Raw genomic sequence first — 22,950 nt, forward strand, 5'->3', positions numbered from 1 at the left:
AGCAACCTGGCAATCTAAAGAAAATAACCATTGGAATTCCCTGACTGTCCAGTGGTTGGGACTCCACGCTTTCACTGTTGTGGGCCCGGGTTTGATCCCTGCGGGGAACTAGGATCCTGCAAGCCACGTGGTGTGGCCAAAAATGAAAGAAAATAAACCGCATAAAATAAAAGCAAGAACAGAAATTCGGTCCTTTCAAACAAATAGGCCATCCCTTGCACATTGCTCCCTCCCTGGGCTCTGGTGGGAGTGGAGAGGAGAGCTGTGTCTGCGGGTGTCCTCCAAGTGCCCCTTCTGGGGCCTGGATTCTCTGGTCTGCTTCTGAAGCCAACAGGCTTGATTAAGGAGGGTCTGGCTCTACAGAAAGCTCTTTGTCAGTGTAGCTCAAAACAGATGATTTTTTAAAAACCCTGCATCAGTATTTACTTTGTCTTACAGTGGTTTGAGTCCAGCCAATGACACTGGAGCCAAAAAGAAGAAAAAGAAACAAAAAAAGAAGAAAGAGAAAGGCAGTGAGACAGATTCAGCCCAGGATCAGCCTGTGAAGGTAACAAGGAGGCTCTGTTTTCTGGTGACAGAGTCGCTTTTTCAGATGAGAGGGTGTTGGGGTAAATGTATAGGAACAGTGTGGATTGACAGTCTCCACTGGTATTACTTCGAGAGGGAGGAGTTGGATCCCTCTGCTGCCCTAGACCTAGGTGTTGAAACTGCTATCCTACCTTAAAAGGCACAGCACGTTAGACATTGACTCCCAAGCCTGGTGCCCCCTCAGAATTTATAGGTGCATACCTGCATGGGGTGTTGTGCTATGTGCCACAGAGCGATTCCCTTGTGACCGCCCCTGTGGCCTAGAGCAGTGGTTCTCGGCCTTTTCTGTCTTCAGTCCCCACCACTATGAGAATGAAAGGCCTGTTCCTATTAAGGCAGACCTTTATATATTGCAAGCATTCTGTTGATGCTATAGTTATTGTAATGAGAACTGAGACTCCCACAGAGCCCATTTCTGAGTTCCATAGTTGAGAACCATTGGCCTAGAGCTTACCTCTGAGACTGACGCACCGACACAAAACCCAGAAGTATGGGTAAGGATTGTTTTGTTTCTTAAATAAAGCCACATTAAAAAAAGAAAACCTTTTATTTCAGGTAAGTGCTGTCCTCTTCAAAGTAGGCCCTGGAGGAAGCTCGAAACATATCCATAATTCTTTTAGAATTGCCTCAGTTTACAAGCCTCACAAGAAATCCAGTCTCATTATTCCAGTATACCCACCCCTTGCTTTTTGCCTCGAAAGTCATACTCCAACTTGAATCTCCTACCTTATTGAGATATGGCTTCAAGTAATTTTTTTGATATTTTCAATACCAAACCCACTGTGAAAAAAAAAATACTACCGTTATTGACCACCATGCTGGCCAGCTAGGTTCTTGCCAGGCACATGGTTTAAATTAACCCCAACCTTCAATTTCTCTACAGGGTAGGTGGGGGTCTTCCCATTTTAAAGACGAGAGGAGGTGGTTTACCCAGGTCTTTCAGTCAGGAATCCTAGCCCAAGCCCATGCTTTGGCTTTAGGGATTCTTGTTTGTTTCTTTGTTTGTCTGGGGGTGGGTGTTTGGATGACTCCAGGGGGGTTTGAACTGAAACCTTTATCAAAATGGTTCACTTTGAGATTAGAAAATCTCAACAAAACACCATTTATGTAGCCGTTCTGTTTTTCTCTTTATGAGAGTGTTGGAATACATAGTAAAGAATTTAGAAAAAAACATAGCCAGAGGAAGAAAATGAAAATCATTTCCAGTTCTACCTCCCAGGAATAAGCAATGTAAATATATTGGTTTATATTCTCTCTTTCCTTCACAATTTAAATGAAAAAAAGATGTAGGAAAGTAGAAGTATTAGAAGTTATGGGTATTTGTATAATCTTAAGCTGGACATAAGATCCAGAAGCCATAAAAGAAAAAGTGACAAATTTCAAACTTCTCTGTAAAAGTCAAGAGGTAAACAACATACTGGGCAAATACTTGCAATACATGAATCAGTAAATTTAAGATAATGAAATGAGTAGGCCATTCACAAAGAAAAAAATAAAGGTTTTTATATGAAAAGATGGTTAAATTTGAAATGAAAATTAAAGCAACATTTTTTTTTCCTAGATTGGCAGAGATTAAGATTTGGTAAATTGATGATGAGGGTCTTGAGAAACACACTCTTATACACTGTTCACTGGGTTAATTGATATTTTCTTTTTAGAGAGTAAGTTGACAATATATATAATCTCAAACGTGCATCTCCTTTTACCCAGCAAGCCTCCTTTCTTAAACTTTATCCTGTAGAAATACGTATTCAGTGAGCAAAAACAGATGTAGAAGAAAGTTCATTGCAGCATTGTCTGTAAAACTGAAGACCAGAATCACCAAAATGCCGTTGGTAGGGGGTTGGCCAGATATATTGTAGTCTGTGCACGCAGGGGACTCAGTTGTTGGAATGGGCAGGTCCATGTGACTGTGTGGAACGGTCTCTAAGACATAGTGTTTAAAGAAGAACAGTCAGTAAAATAATACTGTACGATCCAATTTGAGTTTTTGAAAATTGTGTGTGTGTTTGGAACTTGCATGAAAAAAGTCTGAAATTATATTTGCCTCTTCTCACCCTACCTCCCAAATTTAAGACTGTTCATGACAAGGATTATATTTGAGGGATGGGACTGTTGGGTTTTTTATCTTCTGTGTGTTTTGACATTTCTGCATTGTTTGAAATTTTACACTAAGCCATGTTTTGCCGTCAACCATCGTAAGACTAAGAAGAGGAGAAACCCTGTAGGAAGCACCTCCCTATCATACTGCTCGTCGTCAACCACTCCTTCTCCACTTGTACTTCAACAGCTGACCTCTCAGGAACCACACCGCTTCTTTGAGTTGTACCCCCTTAACTCTTGGACTTGAATGAATCAAAAGTGTTTATTAATATAATGGGCCTTTTCTCTCCCCAACTTTGTCTTGTTCAGATGAACTCTTTGCCAGCAGAGAGGATCCAGGAAATACAGAAGGCCATTGAACTTTTTTCAGTAGGTCAGGGACCTGCGAAAACCATGGAGGAGGCTAGCAAACGAAGCTACCAGTTCTGGGACACGCAGCCCGTCCCCAAACTGGGTATGTATTTGCTTTCTTCCCCAGGCGAAGGCAAAGGCAAAGGCAAGGGCGAGGGCGAGGGATGTGCCTCAGCCATGCTGAGGGTTCTATGCTGGATTTGTGAGGGAGGACGAGAGAGTTCTGTTGTTCTTTGGTGGCTGTTTTTAGAGGATAGTCTTTACAGTGCAGTTCAGAAAAGACTGTTGTTCAGGGACCTTATCATTTCACAGTAACACATACTGAGAACAAATAATGGTCCTTTTAGTCTGTCATCATCCAGTCTAAATCTACAAAGAAAACCAGGGCATTGGCACATGGTGAGTGGGGATGTGTGCTCATGGACCTGTCTTCCCACATAGATTTTATGGAGAGACTTGTTTATCTGGGCAAGTGTTTAATCTGGAGTGGGCCAGTCCCCAGCCTCTTCCCCTTGTCTCTCAGACAGTGCGTGCTTAATAGATGCAAAATAATTTGACATTCTGCTTAACAGTGATAGTTTAATTCCACCTGGAATACCATATGCAGGTTTGGTCGGCACCTCTTTAAAAAGCTATGATGAACTCTCAAAGGAGTGGGGCAAGCAGAAAATAAAAGGATTCTGGAAGAGACTGGTCGTAGCAGAGTTAGAGATGCCTGCTGAGACTGAGCCACAGCTCACCTTGACGGCTGACTTCAGAGGGTGTTACTGACAGAACGTTTTTGCAGTGGGTTGCATCATGCCCCTAGACCCATTGATAGCCCAGTTCCTATTTTCTATGTGACTGGGAAAGTAGGTATGTTGAAAAAAACGTGTGTTACCAACAAACATGAGTGACCTTCAGGCTGCCCATGTTACTGCTCCCCTCCAGTGACACAGTGAGATTTGACAGTGTGTTTGGTGGGGAAGAGCGGGGTGAGGGCAGAATGAAAGCCTGGTGAGGGGAGAGGGGCAGCTGTGCCCAAGGAGAGTCGTCTACTCCAGAATGTGCCCCTCTGGCCAGCAGGATGGACATTGCTTAAGAGCTTGTAGAAATGCAGAATCTCAAGCCCCAGACCTGCAGAATCAGAACGTGCAGGGGATTTGTGTCCACTCTGAAAGTTTGAGAAGCTCTGCTCTGGAGCAGATGCAGTTTGTAGACAGCTTAGTCCCAATCCAGAAGCAAGCTGAGACGTGCCCCCCAGAGGGTGCAAAGCAAGGCAGTGCCTGGGTGGTTGTGAGTCGTGAATCAGCAGCAGGCACTGTTCTAGAACCCTGCCCTCACCCATCCACCAGGTCTGTTGAGCTGTCCCGGTCAGCCAGGTCCCAGGCCACTGGCTAAGCCCTCCAGCAAGGCTTTGGGTCACAGCAATACTATTCTTAGGGTATTACAGGTAACGGGCCCCGGTGACCACTCCCCCACGAAGCAGCGGGAAGAATCGAGAGCCACACGCTCCACCTCTGAGTGAATTGCACGAAGAGGCATCCGGGGTGGGGGGCTGCTGTGCACCTTGGCTGTTTTCAGATGGGGTCTTAGTTTGATTTTATTTTTCGTTAAGAATTTGCAAATGGGTGACTTTGCTCCATTCTTCATAGACATGGAACCTGGTGAAGAGGCCAGTTGGGATTAATGGGCTTCTCTTCTGCTTTAGCTCATTTACTCTTTGATGTTTGCCTCAGTTTCTCCACCTGTATGTAGACAGTACTCCCGTTTTGTTCTCAGAAAGCTCGTGACAAAGCCACAGTATTGCTCACAGGGACCTAGATGGCCTCGGGAAGGTGGAATGAGGCTGTTCTGTTTCTTCTCGATGTGCCTTCTGGGCAGTGTGTGGTGTGGGGCTCGGTGGAAGAGTGATCACTCCAAGCTTCTGGCCAGTCTGCCTTTCAGGTCTGCGGTCAGTCAGGTCCAAATAAAGGATTCCTTTGTGTCTGTGAGTCAGCCCATAGAAAGTACCACATTATAGGCATCAATTGGTCCACGTGGCTGAGGTGTCACCCCAGTTCTGCTTCTGACTGTCCTTAGGGTAGAGTGATTTATAGCTTCTTGCTTTAATTTTTTCCACTTAACTGGGGGCTAATTGTGAGACTCAAGCATATCAAGTGTACTGTGTTTGCAGCACTCCCCAACTTGTGGTGAGAGTTAGATTGTATTTCACTCAAAAGACTTAGAATTCTTTAGGAGTTTAAAATCATCTGGGACTTCCCTGGTGGCGCAGTGGTTAAGAATCCTCCTGCCAATGCAGGGAACACGGGTTCAAGCCCTGGTCTGGGAAGACCCCACATGCCGCGGAGCAGCTAAGCCCGTGCGCCACAACTACTGAGCCTGTGCTCCAGAGCTCATGAGCCACAACTACTGAGCCCGCGTGCCACAGCTACTGAAGCCTGCATGCCTAGAGCCCATGCTCCGCAGCAAGAGAAGCCACCGCAATGAGAAGCCTGCGCACCGCAACGAAGAGTAGCCCCTGCTCTCTGCAACTGGAGAATGCCTGCACGTAGCAACGAAGACCCAACGCAGCCACAAATAAATAAATAAGTGTATTTTTAAAAAAAAATCATCCTAAGCTCACCATTGCAAGGCCTGTAAACAGCCAGTGTCTTCAGCTGTATAACAGTTCTTTGTGCTCCCAGATCAACTTTTGATCTCCCTTTTCAGGCCATGTCCTTCTCCTTTTTCAGTCACCCCTTTTCCTGCGCTAGTGGGAGGATGAGGAATCCTTTTGCTTTGCCTGACCTTAGTGGGGTGGAATCTGGCCACTGTTAGATTAGTTTAAAAAGTAACTCTCCCGAAGAAAGGGAGAAGGCGGACTCGTACTTGGTTGCCCCGGGCCCTGAGAGAGAAGCTTCCCCACTTTGTCCCTTGTCCTGCTCGTTTGGCTTAAGGTCTCCCAGATCTCACATTCTTTTCTCCCAAGTCCTTCACAGATGCACTGTGGCGCTTAGTTTTGGATCTCGGTGTCGGAAGGCAGAGAGAGCATTTGGGGGTAGAGTGTACAGAAAGAAACCCGTTGAAAGTCCAGGGTTTTCTTTCCGAGTTCCCAGCGTCCTCCTCAGCTGCTCGCTGGCTCATGGTGGCCTAGAGACAGTTGGCTGCATTCCTGCCATGCTCTGCAGAGCAGCCCGCGCCAACTCAGCCAGAGGCGCTCAGGAGCCATTGGAAGGTGGCAGGCAGGCCAGTCTCCACCGAGCAGCGCAGGCAGGAGCCCTGCGCCGCTCTCAGCTTTGCTGGCACCCCGGACCGCGAGTCTGTTCAAAGTGCTTCTGCTTTCTCAGTGTTTGCTCTAACTCTGCTTTGTCAGCTGTGTCTTGCAGATGGCACACAGCCTTGAGATAACCTGTGAGAGCTGGTTTGTCAACACGTAGATTAAGACTTACCAATTGAATATTGTATAAAAGTTCACTCAGTAATGTCACTTGACAAGCACTTATTGAGTACTCTTTGTAAAATTCAAATCTCAGGATGTCACTCCTCCCTCCCCTCCCCCTTAAAGACCCGTTCAGGATGTCCCACAGCCTTGAGGATGAAGTCCAGCCTCGGTAGTAGCTCGCAGGGTCCTCCACGATTGGTCCCCGCTCTCCTCTTCAGCCTCCTCTCCTAGTTTCCTTCCTTCCCCCCACTTCATCTCCAGGCCTTGACTGTGCTGTTCCCTCAGTGTACCCACCCTCCCTGCCCCACCCAGTCCACTCCTGCCTAATTCCTAATTATCCTTGAGATCACATCTTTAGATATTTCTTCTGAGAGGTCTTTCCTGACCCCTCCCCCTCCTACCATACTTCATTGTCGTGGACTCTCATTATACTGAGTGACAGGTGCCTGCTTGCTTGTCTCTTTGGTATCCATGATGATGAGGACCTACGTCCATTTCATTCGCCAGCTCCTGCCCCAGAGCTGGAGCATTCTAGGATTCTGTGAACACATGGTGAAGGCGCAAATGGAAATGCTTGGTGCATGCAGGACCTAGTAACCAGCCTAAATGAAATGATTTGGCCTTGAGACTATTGTCATGTAGTGGCAAAGACCACCAGTGTCTTGTCCATGAAATCATTTAGGGGAAAAATATTGATAAAAAAGTTCTGAAGTTTAAAAATGTCTTTTGGAGGGCTTCCCTGGTGGCGCAGTGGTTAAGAATCCGCCTGCCCATGCAGGGGACATGGGTTCGAACCCTGGTCCGGGGAGATCCCACATGCCGCGAAGCAACCTAAGCCTGTGCACCACAGCTGCTGAGCTTGTGCTCTAGATCCCATGAGCCACAACTGCTGAGCCCGCGTGCCACAACTACTGAAGCCCGCGCACCTAGAGCCTGTGCTCTGCAACAAGAGAAGCCACTGCAACGAGAAGCCCGCACACCGCAACGAAGAGTAGCCCCTGCTCGCCGCAACTAGAGAAAGCTCGTGTGCAGCAATGAAGACCCAACACTACCATAGATAGATAAGTGAAAACGTCTTTTGCAAAGGGTATAAGTTCAAAACAAGATAGGGAAAATTGATTAGCACCTAGACTAGAGTAGAAATCCTTGGTACTTTCCAAGGGTCCAGCCCTTGGCTTGGTAGGCTCAAAAAGTTATACGTGGCAGGGAATTGAAAGTGGATTGACTTATATTAAACCAATTCACAAGGGCGGCTTTATGAATTAATCAAAAGGCCAATTTCTAAACCAGGGAAAAAAAATATATAACCGCTCTCCCAAGGAAACCTATTTGGGAGCAGCTTATAAATAAGAATTAGCTGGATTCTTCCCTGCTGTGTCCCCATTGTTGCCTGTACTTTGCAATTTGTGACCCTTAGCACGTTGGTAATGACTCATTTCTTGAATATTTCCCCAGAAGATGGTGCATCTTGTGAGGCCAGGGACCTTGTCTTTTCCCAGCTCTGTCCTGGTACGCCATGTCTGACTGGAGTTCAGTAAATGTGCCGGGCGAGAGTTAGATGGTCAGTCCTGATGGTGTCGTGCTCAGCTCATGGCTGGATGCAGCCGTTGCCGCTACACCTGCCCCACAGATCCGTCACTGGGAGGGTCCACAGCTTCCTGTTACACGTTAGAATGGTGTGTTTGGGCCAGGAGTCCGAATGTCAGTAAAAGCATGAACTGAGTGCCTAGAATGTACAGAGCCTTGTGCTGGGAGCCGTGTACTGAGTGGTCCCCTGAAAAGACTGTTTTCAAAATGTACTAAACATTTCATTCTTCTAAGTTGTGAACATGAATGAGCTCTGAATTGTAGACTCTGCCAGGGCCAAATAATTCCAGGGGCCAAAGTTAAGTGGCTGATTTGTCTGAGTTTATCAGATAGGTCTGATTTGGCTGGGGTTGGGAATCAGGGCTGTGTCTTCTCAGCACCCCCCTCACTTCCTATGTACGCCACAGGGGAAGGGTGTCTGTCCCGGGTGGAGATGTCCCGTCAGAGGGTAACTTCCCAGCAGCGTGGTGTAGACTCAGTGATTCAGCCTGAAGGCGCTCACAGGGCTCTGTAAACACCGAGGGCCTGAGCTGGCAGCGGCAGTTAACTGGCCAACGTTGTTCAAAGCCAAGGCTGGCGGGGCCCAGAGTGAGCCTGGCGCCTGGACGCCATTGTCTAGCTCAGGAATAGGTCCAGTACGTTGTTGTTGCTGTTGACACAAAAGCGGCCTTGTTGCGGCTCCTTACAAATCCATCCAGGTCGATGGGCCTGGGCCAGGGCCATGACAGCACTCTACACCAACCAGGAGGCAGGGAGCCAAACTAGTCAAGATAAATGTTTGTCATTCAGGAACCAAAGGGAGATTTAAAAGAATGTCCAAGAAACCAACCACCTTGGATCCCACTGATTGTTCTTAAGTTTGGCCATGAACTGGCCCTCAGCTAGGGGCCAAGGGTAGCTGGAGAGATGGTCTGCAGTTGCCAAGAACAGAGTGTTCTTGAGATGGAGGGCTCCTAGGGATGGGAGGAATTTGCTGAGGTCAGTCTTTGAGCTGAGCCCCTTGCTTCCCTAGGAGGCCGAGGGTGAGGCTTATGGCTATGCTCTTCTTCCAGGGGAAGTCGTGAACACACATGGTCCCGTGGAACCTGACAAAGACAGCATCCGCCAGGAGCCCTACACGCTGCCCCAGGACTTCGCCTGGGATGCCTTGGACCTGGGGGACCGTGGTGTGGTGAGTAGGCCTGGGTGGGCCAGGAGTGTGGACCGGCTGCCACTTTCACGAACAGGCCTGCAGTCACATCGACATGGCTTCTACTCAGGCCTTCCTCAAGGGCTGTCTTAAGAGCTGAGCCAAGCAGGTCTGAGCAGAGCCCCCATCCGTTGCCCCTGGGGTCTGCCCACGACTCCACATAAATAGCTCTTGGCTTCTCTGGCAGGTTGAGAGTTAACCCCTGCCACTCCCCAAGGCAGATACCTTTTCTTCATGCTTTCATTTTTCTTGTTCATCCATTTATTCAGTCCCTTGTCTTAACAATGGAGTGGTTGGTTAGTTGGATGACATTCTTGGTCTGCCCCTTCATGTACTTAAGTCTGCCACTCTACCCTTGGTGGCTCAGTTTCCTATTAAGCACTAGGGTGCTTGTTCCAGGAGTCCCTGCCATGAAAAGGATGTGTGAGATTAAACATAATTTTTGGTAGTTTGCCTTGTCCTGAAAGGCTTGGAGCCCCAGGGTACTGGAGTTCGTCCCCGCGCCTGGCAGGATACCCCTAAGGCAGCTCCTCCTCTCCGCAGCTGAAAGAGCTCTACACCCTGCTGAATGAGAATTATGTGGAAGATGATGACAACATGTTCCGATTTGATTATTCTCCCGAATTTCTTTTGTGGTGAGTTGTAAGGGCTTTCTTGTTAAGGTTCCAGAGCCAGGCATAGAGCAGAACAACGACAGGGCAGCAGATTTTTCATCCCTGCTAAGAGCCATCCTTTTAATGACAAATTAGTATGCGATTTTTGAGTTTCTGCATCTGAAGGAGACTTGCTTCTCGTGGAGCTTAGAATCGAAACCTTATTTAAGACAGAATGACTGGGCGAGGGATTCCTTTATGGAATTGGTACCCAGAAGAAAAGATCGTCTATTGTGTAGTGACTTTACGTAAGAAGGGAGGGAGGGATGAGACCTGCTAAGATTTAAAAGAAAAGAGGTCGTTTTCTATCCATTTCCTGAGCATGCTCAGTTGTATGAAAATGACCTCGCCTGGCTGGGCCACCCACCCTCCCGGGCCTCGTTTAATATCCGGGAAGGTAGAGAGGCATGAGGCCAGCACGGTGGGGGCCTGCCTGAAAGGGGAGGGAAAGGAAGACTGGCCAAGCGGAAAGAGAGGAGGTGATGGTGCTTTGGGGAGGTGGAGCCCAGAGCTCCAGAGGCTCCACAGTCAGCTCCCGACCATGGGACCCACTGGACTCGAAGCCAGGGAGGCCGGTGCTCCGGCTCAGGCTGTCAGAGTAAGTGAGCACAAAGAAACCGGATCAGTATGAAATCTTCACTGTGACAGCCCTGGGTTGGATGAGCAAGTAGGCCAAGTGGGCTGAGCAGAAAGAAAGAGCTGTGGCTCGATCCCATTGGTGTCCAGGAGGGTTTGGCCCTAAAGAGAATTAGGAGAATTGAGCTGTTCACCCCTACTCAGGGAGGTGGTAGCACGAGCTTAGAACCAGACTCGGCGGTGGAGCCCAGACAGTCCCCCAAGGCCGCTGGCGAGCAGCACCACGGCTACAGCCCCCGTCTCTCCTCTAGGGCTCTCCGGCCGCCTGGCTGGCTCCCCCAGTGGCACTGTGGGGTTCGAGTGGTCTCGAGTCGGAAACTGGTTGGGTTCATCAGCGCCATCCCGGCAAACATCCATATCTATGACACGTAAGCGCCAGCGCCACCCCACCCCCCGCATCCTCACCATCCTGCTTGGTCTGGGAAGGTGGGGGGGAAACACGCACATACTTTCCGTAGAAGAAAGAGGGAAGTTCCCACGAAGGGAGGGAACTTGGGTCATGGGAATAGAAATTCATCATAGGAACCACCTGTCTGGCTCTGAATTGTTGCTGGTGCTCTTGTCTGTGACCTGGGCTGGAAGGAGTCCACCCTGAGGGCCGGTGCACTCCCTGACCAGCAGTTCAGCATTTGCATTTGTGCCACTCACGGATTGACACACTCAAGCCGCCGCTTCAGAAGTGGCGGGTGTGACTCACCACCACACTGTCACGGGGCCTTCAAGCTCTGCTCTTCATTTTCCCTGGAAATGTCAGAACCATCTACCACAGCCTTCTGGGCTTAGAGGCTGTGGATTCTTGGGGGAGTCAGAACCCCTGAAATCGTAGAATAACCCTTGACTTACTCTGTGGGGTTCCTGACGGCTAAAGGTGGGACGCCGCCAGCCTACTATTGGGGCTTCACCAGGGAGATGCCGTGGTGCCTTAAATAAAGGAGTTTGCTTGAGTCCCACTTACCTTTGGAGGTAGAGTCCTTAGAGAGTGGGCCCCTTGCCTGGTGCAGCGGAGCAGGGCAGTGGTAGGGCGTCCGAGCCCCGACTGCTGAGTGCAGGCAGAGGCAGAACACAAGCCTGTGCTGAGGGCCCCGGTCTCTGCAGGGCGCTCCATGTGCTGGACAGGATTGCCTTGCCTGTTAAAAGCCCTGTCCCTGGGTTTTTTCCTTCCTCTTCAGAGAGAAGAAGATGGTAGAGATCAACTTCTTGTGTGTCCACAAGAAGCTGCGTTCCAAGAGGGTGGCTCCAGTCCTGATCCGTGAGATAACCCGGCGGGTGCACCTGGAGGGCATCTTCCAAGCTGTTTACACTGCCGGGGTCGTATTACCAAAGCCTGTTGGCACTTGCAGGTAAAAAAATCTCTTCTTTGCAAGGTCCTAGAAACGGCGACATGCCCGCTCTAGTTTGAGGAGCTTGTGTCACTGTGAGTCACAGTTCTGCCCCTCAGCGTGTGCCCTAGAGCATCTCGCTGCTCTGGTGTCTGATAAGGTGGGTGGTGGTCCCCACAGGAGCCGGGTGGGGCACACAGGGGAGTGACTGGGAGGCTGTAGGAACAGTAGCCTGCACAGTGCGTGCCCTGCCCAAAGGGGTTAGGCCTTCTTAGGTCCCCCTAATTCCCTCCATTTGGAAATGGTGGGGGGCAGTCTGCTGGGGTTTTGTTCTCGTTTTTAAGGATGAGGCCAAATCTGGATTTTTATGGTAAATGTCCTAAAGTTTTAAATGGTTGGCTCAATTTTGTTTTGAATATTATGTGGGCCGAAGAGAGCATGTCTGATCCCTGTGTGCACCAAGCACAACCTCTGCCTTCGAAAGTTCTTTGAAACAATTGAATACTCTGCCTTAAGAACTTCAAAAGTGAAAACACCAGACAAATGCTGGAAAGGAAGAGGCAGAGGCTAAACGTTCAGAGAACTAGAAGTCTTTTCCATTGACTTGATTCCAGGAGTGGTGATCGCTGTTCCCAGACAAATACTGTTACAGAGGAGTGGCTTGTGAACTTGACAAAGAAAATATAGGAAGCGCTGTGGCCACTCTGCACTCACTGTGGGGAGGTTGGAGATCTGGGGCGACGCCACTGGCTCAAGTGGGGCCCGACGGCTCTCTTACGCCACCTGCCGGCCATCTTGAGATCCCCGTGCAATTGTCCTTTTTTTTTTTTTTAATATTTATTTATTTGGTTGTGCTGGTTCTTAGTTGCGGCACGTGCGCTCCTTAGTTGCGGCATGCGAACTGTTAGTTGCAGCGTGCATGTGGGATCTAGTTCCCTGACCAGGGATCAAACGCAGGCCCCCTGCATTGGGAGCGCGGAGTCTTAACCACTGTGCCGCCAGGGAAGTCCCGCCGTTGTCCTTTTAATGAGACTTGCCATAGTCCTCTGAGGACAGGACATTGTGTCCCCACAGGTACTGGCATCGGTCCCTAAACCCACGGAAGCTGATTGAAGTGAAGTTCTCCCACTTGAGCAGAAATATGACCATGCAACGCACCATGAAGCTCTACCGACTTCCAGAGGCCAGTGGTGCTTCGGGGCCCTGGGCGGGGGCAGGAGGGAGGCCAAGGAGAGCCTCGCCCTCAGCAGGAAAGGAGTGGGGCCTGGGGGGGGTGGAGGGGGCTCTTACCAGAAAAGCAACTCAACCCGTAGTTTCCGGGTTCCTAGCCTTTCCATCCTGTCGTTCTGTTATCTGTAGCAAGGTTTTTATTTTAGTTGGGCTTCCTCTGTTCTCCTGAGCCTACACCTGGGCTAGCTTCTCTGCCATCTGTTGGCAGACTCAGAGAGCACCTATTCCGTGGAATTTTAGCCTAAGTGAAGCATAATGGAGAGAGGAATCCACTCACTGGTATGCAGCACATCCCAGGACCCAGCGGAAATGAGCCACAGAGCATCTGCTGCTCCCTCTGCCGAGTCAGGTGGAGGAGAGGTGGCTTGAGTTTGTGAGGGGAGCCCAGATTTCCAGCCCCAATCCTCCCGCCCAGATTTTGCCGCCAAAGGACTAGGCAGCCTGCAGTGAGCTGGTTTTCTCCTCTGGGCCTCGGTTTGCCTAGTTGGCCAGTGAGACAGACGCTCCTTGTTCTCCTGTTGTGCCTGTCTTCAGGAGCCTAATGGATCTTAAAATCCCTTCTCTTCCCTCAGAGCCCTTCCGGGCGGTGTCAGCACAGTTATTGGATGCCTGCTGATCAGAGGGCTGCCCGCCTGGGCTCATCAGCCACCAAACTGGATTAGTCGCCCTGGGGTTGGGCTGATCCACCCCTGGATTGGGGTCATTAGTGCCCTGCTTTGAGAGCCCGCTGCAGCATAGTTAGGCACTGCCCAGGAAGCCAGATTAGGGAGCCATGACGAGTGTCCCCTTGGGCCACTGGAGAGCGTTCTTAAAGTGTAGCAGCTGGAAGAATGTCTTTGGATCTCCCCACCTGTGGGTGAGAACCCCAGCGTGGCTGCTTTTTCAGTCCAGGATTTGAGGTGTCATTTTGGGAGCTACCATGTAGAAACAAGGTCACTAAGTGTTCCCTAGAGACATCAGGATTAGCAAGGAATTATGGCAGCTAGAGGTCCTGGAACTGCAGTTTTAAATTTATTTATTTACTTATTTTTGGCTGCTTTGGGTCTTCGTTGCTGTGCTCAGGCTTTCTTTAGTTGTGGCCAGCTGGGGCTACTGTTCGTTGCAGTGCGCAGGCTTCTCATTGCAGTGGCTTCTCCTGTTGCAGAGCACGGGCTCTAGGTGCACGGGCTTCAGTAGTTGTGGTGCCAGGGCTCAGTAGTTGTGGCACATGGGCTTAGTTGCTCCGTGGCATGTGGGATCTTTCCAGACCAGGGCTCGAACCCATGTCCCCTGCATTGGCAGGCAGATGCTTAACCACTGTGCCGCCAGGGAAGTCCCCTGGAACTGCAGGGTTTGTTTTGTTTTTTTGCGGTATGCGGGCCTCTCACTGTTGTGGCCTCTCCCGTTGTGGAGCACAGGCTCCGGACGCGCAGGCTCAGCGGCCATGGCTCACGTGCCTAGCCGCTCCGCCGCGTGTGGGATCTTCCCGGACCGGGGCACGAACCCATGTCCCCTGCATTGGCAGGCGGACTCTCAACCACTGCGCCACCAGGGAAGCCCGGAACTGCAGTTTTAAAAGCAATCCCTGTCCCCAATAAAGATGTTAAAAAAAAAAAAAAGGCAATTCCTGTACACCTGAAACTAACACAACATTGTTAATCAACTATACTCTGATACAAAATTAAAAAAAAAAAAAAAGCAGCAGCAATTCCTGCATTAGGAAGCAGTTGTGTCAGGCAGTGACTGAGGTATATAAACTAACTCTACCCTGATTTCAGATTCGGCTGACCCCACCTTTGTGTATTAAGCCTTTGGGAATGTTCCCTCAGCCCCAGTATTTACTCCGGAGCATCACATGGGTTCATTCCACTGAAGCATTTTCTAAGGAGAAGCAGCTGTGGGGTGGGATTCTGGCATGAGAGTAAATCCTGGGAGTTCTGTGCTTTTCTTCTGAATTTTACTTGCAGCAGTGTCCTGCCAGGGGCAGTACTGGGGTAGTGGTGTCCAAGTGGATAGGCAAGGCGGGCATCCAGTGTAGGCTCTGCCAGGCCCGGGCTTCCATGTTGCCTGTGGCTGGGAGGCTGTCTGTGAAGTGCTCTAAGTCTATAGGAGAGTGAGCGGTGTAGGAAGAGATGAGCTGCAGTTCAGTGGGAAAAGGTTGTGAGGCTTGGAGGAGAGGGGCCAAGAAAGGCTTTACTGAGGCCCAGGCGTAGCACCGGGCTGGGCCTACCCCAGCACATACATGGGGTGGTCAGGGTTTCTCCGTCATGGCACCATTGACATTTTGGGTTGGGTAATTCTTTTTTTTTTTTTTTTTTAATAAATAAATAAATTTATTTATTTATTTTTGGCTGCGTTGGGTTTTCGTTGCTGCATGCGGGCTTTCTTTAGTTGCAGCGAGCAGGGGCTACTCTTCATTGCGGTGCGCAGGCTTCTCATTGCGGTGGCTTCTCTTGCTGTGGTGCACGGGCTCTAGGTGCGTGGGCTTCAGTAGTTGTGGCTCACGGGCTCCAGAGCGCAGGCTCGGTAGTCGTGGCCCACGGGCTCGGCTGCTTCGCGGCATGTGGGATCTTCCCGCACCAGGGCTCGAACCCGTGTCCCCTGCATTGGTAGGCGGATTCTTAACCACTGCGCCACCAGGGAAGTCCCTGGGTTGGGTAATTCTTCATCACGGAGACCGTCCTGTGCGTTGTAGGATGTTTAGCAGCATCCCTGGCTTCTACCCACTAGATGCCATAGCACCCCTCCCTCTAGTTGTGACAACCAAAAATGTCTCTGAATATTGTCAAATGTCCCCTGGGGACAAAATTGCTCCTGTTGAGAGCCACTGGGCTAGAGAGACAGAAGATCACAGCCAGAACAGCCACTGGTCCCGAGGGTGGAAGGTCTTGTGTTCTGTGTTAGGGAGTTTGGGACAGGGAGGGGTGTGACGGGCTGTGTTTTCTTAGGAAGCCGGCCTGGGCCATGTGGATAAGAGATTGACGCAGCCTTAGTCAAGGATGGCAGCCTTAACCACGAGGGAAAGGGCCAGAGACACTGCGGGGCGGGACTTGTGCCGGAGCGGATGTGGACAGTGGGTGAGAGGGAGCTGCCTGGGATAACTGAGGAGTCTCTCTTGAGGGCCTGGGTGGAGAGACTCAGGGTCGGGGTAGGAAGGGAGACAGTGTGAGGTTTTTGGTTCATGTAGGACTTGAGAGGGAGCCAAGGTGCTCACGGTCAGCACATCTGATGCTCTCTGGTTCTTTCTTCCAGACTCCCAAGACAGCTGGGCTGCGACCAATGGAAAAAAAGGACATTGCAGTAGTGCACAAGCTCCTCACCCAGTACCTGAAGCAGTTTCACCTCACGCCAGTCATGAGCCAAGAGGAGGTGGAACACTGGTTCTACCCCCAGGAGAATATCATCGACACTTTTGTGGTGGAGGTGAGTGGGGAGGGGTGTTCTGGGCCTCTGCCCCGTTGGCGGGGAGGCGTCCTCCCTAAGTGGCTGGAGTCCCCAGCCTCGGTGACTGAAGAGCGATTGATGGGAGTGTTGGCACCCTAGACTTCCTTGACCATCCGTGCTTGGTCCCCACTAAAGACAGGAAGTTGTAGCTTGCGTTGGCTAAGATGAGCCCTTGGGGACCTGGTGTGAGCCCTTCCTCTCCCCCTCCCCCACCCCCACTGGTGACTCCCAGTAGAGAGAGCTGAGCCCCTCTCGGTCAGGTGAGCCTTCGACTCCCTGGCCTGTCCCCACTTGGTCTGGTGCCGGCCAGGTGTGCTGGGTCCTGGGAGCTGTGAGAAGGCCCTGGCACCACAGGCGGGGAAGGATCATGGCAGGTTCAGCCCATAGCCCCCCCTGGATTTTCCTTCCAGCTCTGTCCTCAAGTTGCCCCAGCCATGTGTTTTCTCCTCCGTGCATATCCTGTTTCAGTTTCCACCCATTCATCTAGAGCGGCAGAGCTGCCTGAGGGTGGTGGAGTGCAGTAGAAAACATTTTATTCCCAGGTTGCAGGAACCCTGTGCCCATGTGACACTGCCTTCTTCCTATTGTCTGCCCTTCAGAATGCAAACGGTGAGGTGACCGATTTCCTGAGCTTTTATACACTTCCGTCCACCATCATGAATCACCCGACCCACAAGAGTCTAAAGGCTGCTTATTCTTTCTACAACGTTCACACCCAGACCCCTCTTCTAGACCTCATGAGCGACGCCCTCGTTCTCGCCAAAATGGTGAGCAGCAGATCAGAGGGAAGGGGCCGTGGGGCGGTGGTGAGCACAGCTCGCAGGTAGCTGCCCACAGGCTGGGGGCTTTGAGGCCTCCTCCCCCTCGTGCTCCACCAGCCTAGCACTTTTCAGCCAGCAGCTCAAAACTAGGAAGGAGCAAGGAGCGCCTACACTAAGTGAAGGCATTGAACTCCTTCTGATTTATTTCAGTGAGTTTTGTTCTCACGGTAGGCACTGCCAAGGAGCCTGAATAGCCAGGCCTGCTCGGGGAGTAGAGGTGTTCTCCTTACCACCTCCCCAGTGTGGGAATGGGGAGATTGGTGTCTGTTGCGGTGAGTCATTGGAGCGGCTGACAGTAGAGCATGGGGGCAGGGGCCTGGGCTTCTCTTACACTGGAGAGGTCTCCAGGCAGTCCTGCCCCATGGGTTCTGCCTGCGCCTGGCCCAGCCCACTGTGTGCCAGCTGAACAATGACAGGCCAGTCGCTGCCCTGGGAGAGCTTCTGATCAAGTTGGTGAGATTTAGGAAGTGTCTGTTGCAGCCTCAAAGCAGCATATCAAATGTCGTAAAATCCCTCGGTGCACAGAGGCCTCGGAGTTGGAATGTCAGGGAGTGAGGGAGCAGTGCAAATGCCCAGTGGCTCATGGGAGTCAGCTTTTCAGAGGAAAAGGTTCAGGGCTTGGTCTCCAGAGAGGGCTGTGGAAATTACGAGAGTGTTTCAGGGAAGTGTAACAAGGAACAGTGGGAGCGGTGGCCTGGACACTGAGTACACAGGTGTGTACGGAGGCGCACGCCGAGGAGAGGCCGGGCAGGGTGCTCAGAGCATCGTAGGAACCACCCCCAGGGAGCGGGGTGCTGGCCGCAGTCTGGATGTAACATGGAAGCAGCAGGAGCTTCTGAAGGAAGATTGCTCCCCTGGCCGCCTGTGGATGGTTTTGATATGATAGAAAAGGGCAGGAAGGTGAGGTAGCTTTCACCTGTCTTCACCTGTTCTTGTCTCTCCCTGCTGCCATGCAGAAAGGGTTTGACGTATTCAATGCACTGGATCTCATGGAGAACAAAACCTTCCTGGAGAAGCTCAAGTTTGGCATAGGGGACGGCAACCTACAGTATTACCTTTACAATTGGAAGTGCCCCAGCATGGGGGCAGAGAAGGTACGTACGCGCTAGGTGCCGCCTCCCACCGAGCTCCCTCGCGGTCAGGCCCACGGCTGGGCCTGTGTGGGTCAGGGAATTGGCGTCTCCAACGGAACCAGGACCTCGGGTCTGGGATCCAGCATCAGTCTGGACCCTTGAAAAGTCCCTCCCTCTGGTGGCCAGACTAGGAGGGTGATGTGAGGGTGGCAGAGGGCGTGGGCCCTAGAGCCGCGCAGAAGCAGGAAGGTTGTCTCCAGCCTCTCCTCCCACCCGGTGAGCTGCCGCATCCAACTGGGGGCAGGGCTTCAGGACCGTCCCAGGACACTGTGCGAGTCGCGTGCCCCCGGTCAGGCAGGAAGGGAGAGTCTGAGGCCCTGAGGGGGTTTTCCTCTGCTGGGCTGCTGCCCTTATCCCAGTGTGGCCCTCCCTCCTCCGCCAGCTCCAAAAGGCGGCTCAGGGCCATGGGGGTAGCTGGCGTTTACCGGATGACTGACAGGTGAGGGCAGCCTTGTGCCCAGTAGTCCTCAGGCTGCCACAGCTGCTTTCATTAAAAGATCTGGTGTATAAAGCATCGGAGGAGGTTGGGTGAGAGCCCCGGGCTCGCTGTGAGCCTGCTCACTGAGCACGGTGGCGCTCTGCAGGCTCCACCAGTCATTGGGACTGCAGGACTGGGCGGGGGAGTGGGAGAGGCTTTGGACAGCTGTCACCTCAACTCTGCCTCTCCCCCCTTGGCTCTCCTAGGTTGGGCTGGTGTTACAGTAACCAGTTGCCGGTGAGATTCTGGATAAAGCCACTGAGAATTCAAACCAGGAAATGGAGCCCCACCACTTGTTGGTCCAGTTTTCACAAACGTGAGAATCCCTGGCAAAGGGACCAGAACTGAACTGGCTTTACAAACCGCCACTGGACTTGGTGACTGTATTGCAGTGGCGCAGGCTGCGTGATGTCACCTCTGGCCGTGTCTCTGGTGTCCTTGTTTTCGTTATGCAGCCGTGACCGAGGGAGTGTAACTGCTGAAGACTAGCTCGCGATTGGCGCATCGTGGAGTTAACGGGTGGATAATAAACGTATATATATATTATATATATATATAAAGATTTTAAATATCTTTCATGTTCCAAATGTACAAGGGTGTTTGGTCTCTAATGAAAAACTGAATCCAGATCATTCCTCAAAATTAGAATCTCAGGCCAGTGCCAGACAAACACATTGGTACAGTGAATTGTTTCCTTCTGAAAGCAGGCATTGACTTTTCTTGGGGGAGCAGGAGAAAGAGGATGTGGGGAATATTATCCAGTTCCCCTCTGAATCAGCTGGAATACTGCTTCGAGAAGGCGGGCTGGGGTGGAAGGGCTGTGCAAGCTTTGGGGAGAGCTCGGCTCTCTTAGAACGGCAGGTGGAGTCCTGGCTGGGGCTGACTCAACTCGGAGCTTTTCCTGCAGGGGCCGCGCCTTTTCTGCATCCTGAACCTGGGCAGCGGGGATGAGCTGTGGAAGCGGGTTTCATGAATCAAGTCCCTCTTGCAATCCTCTTGGCCTGCTCCCTGTAGGAAGTCATCCTGCCAACTGAGTTTTAAATCAGGGCTCATTAGCCAGCTGTTGCCAACCGTTATGTTACGGGGATCAGTCCCGTGAGATGATGTTTTTCCACTGCCTGGGGTGACTGGCAGTTTGAAGGGGACCTTTGACCTCCTTGTAGCATCTGGATCGTTGTGGAGACCACATCAGCGCAAATCCTGCTTAGCTCATCTTAGAGCAAAGAGCCAGGAGGACCCTGATGCCCCCAGGGTGGTTGGGCAAGGATGGCGTGGGGCCGATGATACCCAGACCTCCAGCCACCAGCCCTTGGCCTGTGCCTTCCAACCCATTAGCCATCTCTCATGCTCCTTTCCAAGACACACAGCCTGCGAGTAGCGGCAAGGAGTGGTGGCTAGACGCTGATCTGGACTTGGCGACAGAAATGATTTCCCATTGTCGTTGTCTGAGTCTGATTTTCACTGATGGTGTTTTGTGGATTTTTGTGGTGGTGATGGTTGCTGATGCTGCCGGTGGCCCCCAGAATAATGGAGCCTCTGGTCGCATGGCTGTCGTGTAGGCATTCCTCAGTTGTGCTCAGCCAAGTGGCTCGGGGAGGATTGGGCTGTGAATTGTCAGCAGCAACCCATGTCCAGGCTTGTATGTAAGTTTTGCTCTAGGAGGAAGTAAATGGTGTGGGGTGGGGTGCTTTCACCTGGCTGCTTTCACCTCTCAGCTACTTGTAGAGGGAAGGAAGCCTTAGCTCGCAGGCCTGTAGGGCTGTGTTGCAGGCTGTGGGTTTTGGTGAGATATGCCAGAGGCTGATTCTGCAGGGTCCCCAGAGCTGGAGGGAATCGTGTGCTTGGGATGGGGCTGTTCTGCCCCTGCACACGCAGGGGTGCTGCCAGCTTCCCGCAGATGGCTGCTGGAGCCAGCAACTCCACTGATTGGCTTTTCATCAGAGGCCTCTAGGGGCCTCCCTTCTCCTTGTCATCCCTGTGCTGCAAACTGCAGGCAGTGATCATGGCTGACCTTTGACTCCTTGACTCTGAGATGCCCAGACCAAAGAAGCTGCTGTTCTTAGCAAGGTGTGCACTGCATTCCACGGACGGTGGGAGTCGGAGAGGCAGGGCTCGCCCCACAGCCATCGGACACACAGCACCCCAAGGCCCAGAGCGGCTCGCCCTGTGCAGGCTTCTAAGGATGTCAAAGAACAGAGTGCCCAACTCTCCCACCTTGGGCAGGACCTGGAACTTGGAAAAGCTCCCTGTCACAGGCTTGGTCAGCTCGGGGCCAGGTCCCAGCCTGAGCTGCCTCTGAAATTTGAGGTGCACGACAGCACCGGGAGTGAGCTTTGCCTTGGTGACTGAAGTCATGGAATGGAAACTGTGAGGCCCGTGCCTGCTCTGGAAGAAACAGATTTCCTGGAGAGGTCCCAGTGTCTCCCTCCAAAACCCTGCGACTGCTCCTTGGACTCTGCCATTGTCTCCTGGTAGGGACCCTGCCGCCTTCAGCGCCGCCGCCGCCCAGGTCTGCGGGAGTCGGCTCGGTGGCTGCTGTTAGTCTCCTTTTTGCCCAAACAGTCCCTGGGTTCTTCACGCAACTCGTTCCAGGACTTCAGGTCAGAGAGCTCAGAGAGAACCAGTGCTTGGGGTTTGGGGCCTTGCAGGATGGTGGGCCCGTGGCTCGCTTGAACCCAACGAGGGAAAGGCCCCGGGGCGTCCATACTCATCCGTGGGGACCTGCCTTGGGCAGCTACTCTTGGTGGGCTTCCCGGGTGTGGCCCTTAACCTCTGCCTACAGCGCTGGGCTCTCGGACTCCATGTTCCAGATGTTCACTCCTACCTTTGGATTGACTCTGCATTTGACCCCTGACCCTGTGGCACATTCCCACGGCCTCCTCACTCTGTAAGGAGAGAGCTGGGGAGAAAGGAGGCCTCAGCTCTGGACTGAGGTCAACTACATAGGGCTCGTTTCCCCCGCACGTGCCCACTTCCAAAGATGCGGACGTCTGGTTTGAAGGCCGGCCCACACCAAGCCACTTCAACACCTCGGTTTATGGAAAATTTATGGAAAATTTCAGGCCTTGCTGCAGCTCCCTTCTAACTGCCGTCACATACTTGCTGAAGCCCAGGGTGGGTGTCTTGAATTCTTTGCCCAAAGATGACCCAAAGGCCTGGATAGCTTCACAGAGCTACAGCCCGGGAGAGGGTGGTGCCAGGCCGGGGTGGGGGGTGGGGCAGGAGCGTATTTCTGGCCGGTGCCTCCTCACCCAGGGGCAGCCTTCCTGAGGCCTGGCCCGCCTACCCCAGAAGCAGAGAGCCAGGGCTGTGGTTTACTACTGCAAGGTGACGGCAGGCCTGCAAACAGACCGTCCCTAGGGACGCTGTGGGGGAAATTTCACTCAATTCAGTGCAAAAATATTGACTGCCGGCTGGCAGGGTGCCACATCCGGGAACAGGGAAGTGGGAAGCTTCACCTTTCTGTCTTGGCTTTTCTCCAGGTTGTGGGAGGGGCATCCATTTCCGGGGTGGGGGGAGAAATGCCAAATGCATTGTTGTTCTGCTTGGTACATCTCACTTGTTTCTAATAAAGGAAGCAGCTGAACAAAACCCTCCCGACCTCCTGTATTCCTCTGGTCAGCAGGTGGCAGTGGAATCGATGCAGCCCCCGATATGGGCTGGAGCCCTCTCGCTCTGCAGGGAAGGCCCTCGTGACCACAGCACCGGGCAACTTCTGAACACCTTCCTTTGACAAGGCTGCCCTTTCAGGGCCAGCTTGGCTCTTTGCCCCTAACCTCTCCCACCCGCCAGCAAGGAGCCGGTACTGACTCAGGTTCCTCTGTGTAAGAGGAGCAACCAGGCTCAGCGCCAGCACCCTCGGTCCGGGTCAGCGTGGCTCCTCTGACGGAGGGCGCAGGCACCGCCCCTCCCACTTGTCCAGATGTCACACCTCCCCTTGCGGGCCAGGGGCCGGTGGTTCTGTTGAGACACCGGGGGTGCTTTTAATGCTGCAGGCCGGCAGGTCCCACTGAACCAGAAAGGTTCCCAGGAAGGG

The 22,950-nt window shown here is 52.0% G+C and overlaps 1 protein-coding gene across 1 annotated transcript in view; it reads left to right on the forward strand.

Moving 5' to 3' along the window:
• Positions 1 to 19,483, forward strand: part of NMT1 (N-myristoyltransferase 1) — a 30,746-nt gene extending 11,263 nt beyond the window's left edge. The window contains exons 2-12 of the mRNA XM_029212296.1: positions 439 to 547; positions 3,001 to 3,145; positions 9,085 to 9,203; positions 9,765 to 9,856; positions 10,762 to 10,878; positions 11,680 to 11,850; positions 12,904 to 13,012; positions 16,291 to 16,461; positions 17,082 to 17,249; positions 18,260 to 18,397; positions 19,121 to 19,483. Coding sequence (XP_029068129.1) covers positions 439 to 547; positions 3,001 to 3,145; positions 9,085 to 9,203; positions 9,765 to 9,856; positions 10,762 to 10,878; positions 11,680 to 11,850; positions 12,904 to 13,012; positions 16,291 to 16,461; positions 17,082 to 17,249; positions 18,260 to 18,397; positions 19,121 to 19,141 — 1,360 coding nt within the window. The 3' untranslated portion in view covers positions 19,142 to 19,483. The remainder of the gene's footprint in view (positions 1 to 438; positions 548 to 3,000; positions 3,146 to 9,084; positions 9,204 to 9,764; positions 9,857 to 10,761; positions 10,879 to 11,679; positions 11,851 to 12,903; positions 13,013 to 16,290; positions 16,462 to 17,081; positions 17,250 to 18,259; positions 18,398 to 19,120) is intronic.
• Positions 19,484 to 22,950: the final 3,467 nt, after the last annotated feature.

Source organism: Monodon monoceros, unplaced genomic scaffold (assembly GCF_005190385.1).
Source record: "Monodon monoceros isolate NGI ecotype Baffin Bay Population unplaced genomic scaffold, NGI_Narwhal_1 Super_Scaffold_9, whole genome shotgun sequence".
Lineage (NCBI taxonomy): Eukaryota > Metazoa > Chordata > Mammalia > Artiodactyla > Monodontidae > Monodon > Monodon monoceros.